This window comes from Chenopodium quinoa, unplaced genomic scaffold, assembly GCF_001683475.1.
Source record: "Chenopodium quinoa cultivar QQ74 unplaced genomic scaffold, ASM168347v1, whole genome shotgun sequence".
NCBI classification, from domain to species: Eukaryota; Viridiplantae; Streptophyta; class Magnoliopsida; order Caryophyllales; family Amaranthaceae; genus Chenopodium; species Chenopodium quinoa.
The window spans coordinates 1,000,711-1,011,613 of record NW_018745003.1 but is presented as its reverse complement, the minus strand read 5'-3'; the positions used below and the strand labels follow the sequence as shown (position 1 = coordinate 1,011,613).

The following is a 10,903-nucleotide window of genomic DNA, read 5'->3' as shown; positions in this document are numbered from 1 at the left end:
ATATGAGATCAAATATCAGTCTTAAGTATCACCTCAACGTTTTAAAAACTTAATTAGCCGACAATGACAATGACAATGACATCGACATCGATCGATAGGATTTTATGGTATGATTTATACCAAAATGAAGAGCATATATATGATACAACTATATACACAAATACAAGTGATGTGCAGAATTATACCTGCCTACCACCTGTCCCCAAATAATCAAGATAATTATCATTGCTCCATGATCTTAACACAATCTTAGGTTTATTAGTTGCTTTTGTTTTGACTTGGTAGGTTGCTAAATGATATTTCAACTTTAGTACTCGGAATTGATCATGAATTAATTTGATAAAATTAGGGTCAACTTGAATATCCTCCACATTTTGAAGAAAAAAATCTCCATAATTCCATCTTGACTTGTTGACTACACACTTGTGCAATGGCTTTTTACTTTTGTTTAATTGGAAGTTAGTTAGGTGAATTATTTCTTAATCAAATAATTATTTTTGGCGGTTCATAATCTAATTATTATCCTTGTTATTGCCTAAGCTAGTTGCTCAAAACACGCTTACATCATCTGTTCTTTTAATATATATTACGACATCATGAATATTGAATAATGAGTATATCCTTAATCACATATATGGTGAAAATTTATTTGTTCCTTTGGGTAGATCAAATGAAATTAAATTGATATATACAGTATGTAACATGAAGTTGAATCTACCCAACCACAAAAGGTAAGTAGCTATTTTAAATTAAATCTAAACCGAGTATATCACACACTTTGTAAACAATTTGTTTGATTAAGAATTATAATATCATATTTCAAACAATATAATACTCCCTCCGTTCTATAATGTTTTTTCCATTTTCCAAATTTCACGGGAATAAAGAAATGGAAGGAGAAAGTACATGAAAAAATTACAAAAGAGAGAAAAGGAAAAATAGATGTGAGTAGAGCACAAATAATAACATGAAAAAGAAAAAAAAGTACATGTACATGAGTGGGACACAAATACGTAGAGAAAATATGAGGGTATTTTAGGTAGTTGAGTGATACCAAAAAAAAACAAAACATGAAGGCAATTTGTTTTTTTATAGTGTCCGAAAATAGGAAATAAATGATTATTTTGAAACATCCTATGTGAAAATGGGAAAAAATAATACGAGTATGAAATAGAGGGAGTAGTATTATTAACAAAATTGAATTCCTCTCACATATGTCACAATACACATAGATGTGTTTTTTTATTTCTTTCACATTTTTTTGTTTGTTTGGAATCCATATTTTATAGAAAGCTCTTTCCATAAGTTTCCAAGAATCCAAGTCTCCCAAAAAAAAAAAGAAAAAAAAAAAATAAATCCAAGTCTCACAAGTCACAATCCTGAAAAACCCTTGATATGTAAAATGAACATTTCACCAACTTAAAATTATAAATTGGACGACCATTATTTCAATATCTTAATTGTTTCACTAGATGGGCATTGGAAAATACTGTATGATAGTTTTGTTTAGTTATCAAGTCATTTTTTCTATGGGGCATTTACACGGTACAATTAAGACTATTTGCTTGTATTTTGTGAGCATAACGATAAATAAATGATCCAAAAAATACCTTGTAATGTATAATGAGTGTACGTTGAATATTCTCTACGTTGTTGACAATATTATTTAAATAGTAATGAACCTTATGATCAATAATATGTTTTTGAAGACCATTTCGTTTTCGAATTCTCCTTCTCAATGATTCTTAAAAGTATTATCAAACAAATATACTTCTCCGTTCTATTAATATTGCAACAATAGACTTTTGCACTATTCATCATTCTTGTTTGACCATATAATATGATTTATACGTTAAGCAAAATATAGTCATGTGAGATCTTGTTGGATTCGTCTCATAAAATACTTTCACAATATCAACTTTTTATAATTTTTACTCTTACACAATTATAGATATTTAGCATATAAAATTTACTGTGCTTTGGGATGCGTAATTTCATCCTTTTTGCAATATTAATAGAATGGAGGAAGTATGTGACAACATATGTAAAATTCTAAGCAAAGACCACTCTCAATGGCGAGCAAAAAAAATGCCCACCCACTATCTCTCTACCCACTTTCTCTCTCAACAAATCTGTTTTGCCCATGGACAAATTTTTTTCACAATTTCTCTCCCAATGGTGAGCAAAAAAAATGCTTGCCCACTACTCTCTCTCTCTTACTTTTTCAATACCCCACAATTACTTTCTCTCTCCTACACAACACTTCTTTATTTATTAATTTCATTTATATTTTAACAATATTACTCCAAATAAATAAAAACTAGTATAAATTTGTGTAACTTATTTTTTTTTTATTTGTGTCGTTTTTATCGTTAAAATAAAGAATATGGAGGATTTATGGTATTTCTGAAATTATACCAAAATATACCAAAATGCATGATTATTTAGAGAATTAAATTTTATGACCGTTGGTAATTTTAATTTTTTTTTTTTAATAAATATTTATTTCAGAATTTGCATTACAAAAAATATAACCATTGCAAATTGTGGGGCCCACCTGAGCACTATTCATCTTCAAAAATGCTCAAGTCTTGGGCATTTTCAGAAATGCTCATGAGCATATTTTGGCTTTTTCTCATTTGCTCACCATTGTAATGCATGAGCAAATTTTATGCCCACCCAAAATGCCCATGAGCAAATTTTTAGCACACCATTGGTAGTGCTCTTACAAAACACTATATTTGAAGGTTGACTAATGTGTAATATTTGTATGTATGTTATAGATTTTTTTTTCTTAATGTTTATTGTTCTTACCTTTAAACCTTCCCCCCTCTCCCCCCCCCCAAAAAAAAATAAAATATTTATCTACTTGTATCTCATGATAAAATCAGCCATATAATAATCAACTTCGTTAAAAGACTGTTAGGTTTCGGGAATACTCCTCGAATTGGAGTGTGTACCATTGATCAATATATATAAGGTTACAAGCCTAGTTAGCCCTAATCACGTTAGGAGATCTAGTTTGATAAGAATACAAAATATATACAAGTATATCCGATAACTACGAAAAATATTATCTAAATATAATATCCATCACACCCCCCCCCACCCCCCGGCAGTCGTAGAGGGAGGAGGTCGTATGCTAAGACTGGATCTGAAGTCTAAAAACAGCTCTCGAGATAGGCCCTTTGTTGAAGATGTCTGCAAATTGATATGTTGAAGGAACATTAAGAACCCGAACCTCACCCAAGGCGACCTTTTCTCGAACAAAATGGATGTTCATCTCCACATGTTTGGTGCGTTGGTGTTGAACTGGGTTGCTAGAAAGGTAGATAGCGCTGACATTATCATAATAGACAATAGTAGCCAGCCGGAGAGGATAATGTAGCTCCAATAAAAGATTACGAAGCCAACAAGCCTCATAAACTACGTTTGTGACGCCTCGATATTCTGCTTCTGCACTCGATTTAGATAAAGTGGGTTGACCCTTAGCTGACCAGGAAAGGTTGTCCCCGAGAAAGCAACAATAACCCGACGTTCCACGTCGGGTGTCGGTACAACCTCCCCAGTCAACGTCAGTATAAGTAATCAATCGAGTAGGAGCAGACGGATATAAATGTAAGTCATGATCAATGGTACCCTGAATATAACGCATTATGCGTTTCAAACTAAAGCATCAAAATGCGATTCCCTGAGATCGTGCATAAATAAACCCACCTGTTGCACCGCATAAACAATATTAGGACGAGTAAAGGTGAGATATTGTTGTGCACCTACAAGGCTGCGATACAAAGTAGGATCCCGAAATGGAGGTCCCGAATTTGCACTAAGTTTGGACTAAGTGTCAACTGGAGTGGCGACAGGTTTACAAGAGCTCATACCTACACGCTCTAAGATGTCCTGAGAATATTTCTGCTGAGATTATAGCATGTAAGAGGGTGTATTTATGCCACTTTTTAGCGATAGCTAAACTGAGTACTATGCGAATAGTTGCTGGTTTGACCACCGGACTAAGTCTCATCACAATCAACTCCAACCTCCTGCGACCTGCCATCACATACAAGACAAGATTTGTGCCTTTCAAGGTCACCATTAGACTTGTATTTATGCTTAAAGAGCCACATACAATTAATATTATTCACCCCCGTAGGTCCGGGTACCAAATCCTAAGTCCCCATTTTAATTAAAGCATTGTATTCATTAAACATCGCGGCATTCCAATTATGGTCTTGTAGAGCTTGTTTGTAATTTTTGGGTAATGGTGATTTATGCTCAATGGTCAAGTGGGCATATTTAGGATTTGGTTTAATAATGCCATGACGAGATCTCGTTTGCATTTGGGGTGAGGAAAGAAAGTAAGGTCGGGAAAGGATGGCAGATTGGCGAGCTGGAGGTGTGAAGTGTGCTGGGCTAGAAGCAGCCTGTGAAGGCTGGGCAGAAATGGGTGAGCTAGGCCGAGCAGTAGGCGAGCCCAACTGAGTGGCCGGATGTTGGGCTGTGGGAGACTCGACGCTCGCTGGCTCTCGGTCACTGGTTGGGCTGCTTGGTTTCTAGCGCCTAATGGTGAGGAATTTTAAGGGTGTGTTTAGGCTTGAGGTTGTTGGGTCCGGCCTTGAGGATTGTGAGGGTGAGTTTGGGCTTAAGGGGATGACTTGAGCTGCTGCATGAACATGTGAGTGAAGCGGTGATCTGCCATCTAAACACAAAAAATCATAATCCTTCAAAGTGTAACTCTCCAAGTTTTTATAGGGAAAACTAAACTCATTGAAGGTTACGTCTCTTGAAATAACAACTTTGCGAGTTGCGAGATCTAGACATTTTTAACCTCAATGATTGGAAGGGTACCCTAAAAAGACACAAGGAGTGTACCTAGGTGCAAGTTTATTAGGAGCAGTAGCTGATGAGAGATTTGGGAAACATAGCAACAAAAAACCCGTAAGTGATCATAAGATGGGTTTTTACGAAACAAAGCTTGAGCCGAGGTCATTTGCTTAAGAGATTTGGTTGGCAAAATATTGAGAAGATACGTGGTCGTCTCAAGAGCATGTGACCAATAGGACGGGGGTAAAGAAGCATGGAATAATAAGGTGCGTTTGACATTATTAATGGTTCGAATCATACGCTCGGCTTTTCCATTTTGAGAAGAAGTAGTGTGAGGACAAGAAAATCTGAACACCAATCCATTTTCAATGCAAAACTTTTTGAAGGGGTCATTGTCAAATTCGCGACCATGATCACTTTGAAAGGATTTAACAGGACGTTCAAACTGGGTCTGCACACATTGGCGGATGCAAGCTTGGTCCCGGTGGGTCACAGGACCCACCATTTAAAAAAAAATTTTGATTTTTTTTTTTTTGGGAATAAGTAATCTAATACAAGTAGTATACGATCATCAATAATCACTATAAAATTTGATTATTTGATCTAATTCAAATTGTTATTGAGTATCTATTAATTTGATAAATCGGCCGGATTGTTTAACCTACTTAATGGTTGTAATATGTACATTTTCAGTTCCTTTTACGTATTTTACGTTTTCTTTTATAAAAAACTATACATAATACTCCAACTATATGTATTCCTACTTTTCCATAAAAAAAAAATACTATTATTAATTTTATGTTTATCTATGTATCTAGGGATGGCAACGGGCCGGATCTGGACCGTATCTGTCTAGATCCATATCCATATCCGTTTTCAGACCATATCCAGATCCGCCGGATCCGGGTCCAAAAAGGATCCAAAGTGGATCCTTTTGCTTTTATATGAATTTCTTAATAAAAACAACAATTTTTATAAAACAAAATCCAATAATCCCAACATTCCCAAGAATCAAGCTTAGCAAAGTAGCTGAATCTAATAAATAGCAGCCACCAGCCAGCATTAGGATTGAAAGTTTGAAACACAGCAACACCAAAGGACAACAGCAGCACTAAAAAGATCACCAAAGCAACAAAAGCAGCTCTGTGAATAGTTAAAACTCTGCTTGTTTCTACTTGGGTGATAGCAATTAGTACAGACCATAAACATTGAGAGCCAAAGAGTAAATGAAATCCATAGAAAGTTAGAAAAGAGATATTAGGAATTATAAATTATTACAGCATAACAGATTATGAACCAAACAAATGTTTTCACAAAATTATCAAGCCACAAAGAGTTCCACGTCTTCAACATCATCTCCTAAGAGCATCTTGTAGTCTTGCACGGACTTGCACCAACTAAGCTAATAATCTAGTAATCTTCATCACTACTAATATCATCAACATCCTATAATATAAAAACAACCAAATAAAGAAAAGAATTAGAAATTAACAACGAATCATAATTAATGTTTACATATTAATATAGCTCTTTAATTATTACCTTATCAATGATATCAATGGCATTCAACTCTTCTATATCATTATCATCCTCACAATCTTCCGTAATAGTAGAGCATGAAAGTGATCCCACAAAATTCCCTTTATGATAAATAAAGAAAACTACATTAGATTAAAAATAATAGATAAAATCTATAATAAAAGGAAAGAAATATAACTAAGCAAAATTTTACCTTTCACATCATCAACTACCCAACTTTGCAAGCACATTAGAGCCTCCACGGTTTGGGAATGAAGTCGCGAACGATGAGCACTAACCACTCTTCCACCCATACTAAATGCACTTTCCGAAGCAACTGAAGAGGCGGGAATATCCTTGGAAATTTTTTTCAAGGTTGGATAATTTTGATCTCTACTCCACCACTCAAGAACATTGAAAACCTTATCCTCCGGCATAGTGTCACTCTCTAAGTATTGATCAATCTCACTCCTCAAAGGAGTCTCTTAGATATTGCAAAATCATCTTCTTCTTCACCACACTCGTAAAACCCTCTCATTAATGATGATTGTTCACTAACTACCTCATTCTTACTTTGAAACTCAGAAACAAGATCATCAAGGGTCTTTCTTATTCTTGCTATTTCACTATTAGCACCATCTCCATATAATTTTCCAAAATAATGGACCACACAATCCATTTTGTTTCTAGGATCTAAAATGGCAGCAATAGCCAAAATCCCATTAATATGTGACCAATATTTGTCAAATTTTTCAACCATACTCTTAGCCATTCTCCTAATAACCTCATCATTATCAATTTGCACCCAACGATCTAAAGCAAGTTTGATGCCACAAACAATTCGAAAAAGCAAATTAACAGTTGGTTGATTTCTAATAGAAAAAACCTTGGTAGCTTTGTAGAATATTTCTAACTTTTGACAAACAAGAGTAGTCATAGTCCAATCATCCTCACTTGGAACAGAAAACTTAAGCTTTTTATTCAAACGTTTTAACTTATTAAAAACTTCCTTGAAAGGTAAACTAGATTCAAGCATCAAGTATGTAGAGTTCCACCTAGTTTTACAATCAAGACCCACTCTTTTAGGTTTAGTCACATTCAAAAGACGACAAGCTTCCTCAAATTTTTTAATCCTTTTAGGAGTAGACATCCAAAATGCTATACACTCTCTTACTTTGACAATTGCATGATCAATCACTTCTAAACCATCTTTCACAATCAAGTTTAGAATATGAGCACTACATCTCATGTGCAAAAATTCTCCATCTAATACCAAACAACTACTTTCTAATTTCTCCAACAAGACATTGATCATAGAATCATTTGTGGTACAATTATCAAGGACAATAGAAGAAATTTTGTTTTCCAAAGAGAATTGAGACAAAGTATCCATTAAAACCTTAGCAATAACCCCTTTTGTATGTGGACATGGCACAAAACAAAACCTACACACAAAATAAAACACACCAACAATTGAACTATATGAAAGCGTATCATATAATCATACAACTTACATTTTAAAATAACCAAAAAGAATGAAATATAAGTATATAAACATTATATAATATATATTATCTATAAAATATTATATCAAAATTAATCTAACAATTACCTTAATGTTCGATTATGCAAAATCCAATGATGATCAATGAAATACGCGGTTACAACCATTGAACCACATACCCCTTCTTTTGGTTGGAGGCGGTCCACATATCGGTTGTTATAGCCACTCTACCCTCATTAGCCTCTAACAACTCCTTAAGAGAACTTCTGTCATTGTTGTACATTCTCATCACATCATTCCTCAATGTGTTCCTTGAAATAAACTTGAAATTATCATTTAAGCTTTTAACAAAGCTCCTAAAACCAATATGATCCACAATTGACAAAGGATACTCATGTATTACTACCATCTTAACCAACTCTCGCCTTGAAACATCTTGATCAAATGTCACTTTCTTTTTCTTTTCCTTAAGAGACAAAGAAGTAGTCCCGTCAACTTCGGTCTTAACTTTCAATTGTGATTGACCAGCCGCAAGCTTCAAATGTTTTCCCGAACATGACTTTAAAGCATGTTTCCGAAGGTGAGAAGTTCCATTATTTCCATTGTAAGAGAGTGCACTTCTACAATACTTGCATTGAGCCTTTTCTATACCATTGATTATAACAATATCAAAACAATCCCATACATCAGAAGTCTTTTTCTTACTTTTTGTGGAAGTACTAGAACTAACTTCTTTGCTAGTATGAGTAGTATCTTTCTTATCCACAAACCCCTCCCAATCCTCTTCATCATTTGGCTCATAACCCGCTAATGGTACATCATTAGTCTCATTGCACTCATTACTACGAATACTATCCATAACATTTGATTGTCCATCCATAATCTGAAAAATACAGTACAAATCGTCGGGAAATCGAACACTGAACAGTAAGAATGTAAGAGTAAGATTGAAAAGGTCAAGAGGACTTACGCTGTTCACGGAAAAATACAGTACAAATCGTCGGAATTTCGGCGCTGCTGAAGACTGGAGATCGTTGTCGGCTTGTCACTGTTGAAGGATGAAGAGATCGCCAGTGAAGAATGGAGAGACCATCGGTGGCGAGTCCTGGCGACGGCTAGGATTTGTAGTATTTGGGGACTTTTGGACTTTTGGAGGGAAATAGGAAATGGGAATACTGCCATACTGGAATGTCGTGTTTTAGTGTTTGGAGTTTTGGACTCTTTGGGCTTTGGAGTATTTCCGCTGACACAATTTGTTATACATGGCATTTTATATATATATTTTTTTTAAAAAAAAAGGGTAAACGGATTCAGATCCGGATCTCAGAGTGAGATCCGGATCCAGATCCGTTTTTCAGTAGTGGATCCGGATCCGGATCCGACGGGTCCAAATTTTCAGGATCCAAATCCATCAAAAACGAATACGGGTCCGCAGATCCTGGTCGGATCTGGATCCATTGCCATCTCTATATATATCTCATACTTTCCCTTGTCTTCATTTAATTAAGGTAATCATAAAAGTAATACTTAGTTACTTACGAAGTACTTCATTTATTAATTAAAAAATAAAATTATCTTCGCTTTAAATATTTCTTAGTCGTTATGAATAATATCAAATGTAAATAGTAATAAAAATAACAGAGGGAGTAATATTTATTACAGAGTATTTATATTTATTTTTTATTTTTTTAAACAATGCATTATTGATGATTGGTATGTTATCGGTGTACAATGGTGACCCACCTCTCACAAAATCTTGGATCCGCCACTGTCTGCACATATTGTCTAAAGTGTATAAAGCATTGGAAGACTTGAGATTTATAAGCAAGAAGGATGGCCCACATATAATGGGTAAAATCATCAAGAAGAATCAAATAATATTTATGACCATTAATGCTCCGAATAGAAGATGTCCACAAATCAGCATGAATAATGTCAAAAGCACAAGAAGTATTATTATTTGAATCATAAAACGGAAGTCTAACATGTTTTACTATCTGGCATAAATCAAAGACATTTGGTCAATCTCAAAGACATTTGGTCAATGTTATTCTTCTTGCTTTGTTGCTTGAGATCAAGTTACATTCATATTGTAGGTGCTATTCTCTTACCATAGTAATTAACTTCGTGGTAGGCATCTGGTCAAGGGACTTGTTATTCATCGCCCGCAAATCTCTACATAAAGCCCACATTTTATAATTTTTTGACAAATTTGCCCTTTTTATAATTTTAACCGAAGATAAATTTTTCGCACTAAAAAAATGTGGAGCAGCACCGGATCGCCGAGGATCACCGGAGAATCGCCGTCGTCATCGGAAAACGAGGTTCGTAACGCATCGTAAGGACGAAATGGTGGCTGGCGCCTAGCCAAAAGGTCATGCCGTGGTTGTGGCGCCTAGCCAGGACGCCGCCACCGTGGTAACGGCGCCTGGTGGAGAAGCCTCGACCATAGTAGTGGCGCGTGGCCAGGACGCCGCAGCCACGGCCAAGGCGCCTGGCCAGGCGCCACTAGGGGAATATATTTTTTTTTTATTTTTTTTTTTTTATTTTTTAATTTAATCCCCTTTTTTTTTTTTTTTTTGTTTGTTTTTGTTAATTTAATCTTAATGTAATTATATTTATACGTTATATGTTATTGTTACAGGATTATGGTGGAGACGGAAATGATTACAGTGGGATTTTTGTACATGATGGCCTGTTCGAAGATGCTCAACAAGCGATTGATTGGGCAAAACAGGTTGCAATTAGATCAGGCTTTTGTTTAGTAGTAGCAACTCATAAATCTCAACGGGATGGTAGAATGGATCGCATTTTGAGATGCGACCGTTATCGCAAAAGAGAAGAACGAGATTTCAGTAAAGCGATTCGGTTTGACTCAAAGCGGAAAGGTTGTGGGTGTCAGTTCCGAGTTAAGGTTCGACAACATCAAAGGCGTGACGGTTGGGAATTTCCATGTAGTTTTTGTTGATGTACACCTACCTTTTACTATGAGGCCTTGTATTGTCAATACTATGTCATTTCTATGTGTTCATTTTTAAAAGATAATGTTTCATTTTAAAA

General features: G+C 35.2%; 1 protein-coding gene across 1 annotated transcript; it reads right to left on the bottom strand.

The window, feature by feature from the left end:
- Nucleotides 1-6,811: 6,811 nt before the first annotated feature.
- LOC110708112 (zinc finger BED domain-containing protein RICESLEEPER 2-like) lies at nt 6,812-10,005 on the bottom strand. Its single transcript, XM_021886221.1, has 4 exons — nt 9,955-10,005; nt 9,587-9,840; nt 8,023-8,763; nt 6,812-7,784 (listed from the first exon to the last, which is right to left on the bottom strand). The coding sequence occupies exons 1-4, from the start codon at nt 10,003-10,005 to the stop codon at nt 6,812-6,814; spliced, it is 2,019 nt and encodes a 672-aa protein (XP_021741913.1).
- Nucleotides 10,006-10,903: the final 898 nt, after the last annotated feature.

What these genes read in the sequence shown, in the direction of transcription:
- LOC110708112 (XM_021886221.1), bottom strand. Translation starts at nt 10,005, where the DNA reads ATGAATAACAAGTCCCTTGACCAGATGCCTACCACGAAGTTAATTACT. An exon ending in CCACGAAGTTAATTACTATG is followed by an intron (nt 9,841 to 9,954) that starts GTAAGAGAATAG and finishes GATTTATGCCAG; the next exon opens with ATAGTAAAACATGTTAGACT. An exon ending in GCCTCCAACCAAAAGAAGGG is followed by an intron (nt 7,785 to 8,022) that starts GTATGTGGTTCA and finishes TTTTGTGTGTAG; the next exon opens with GTTTTGTTTTGTGCCATGTC.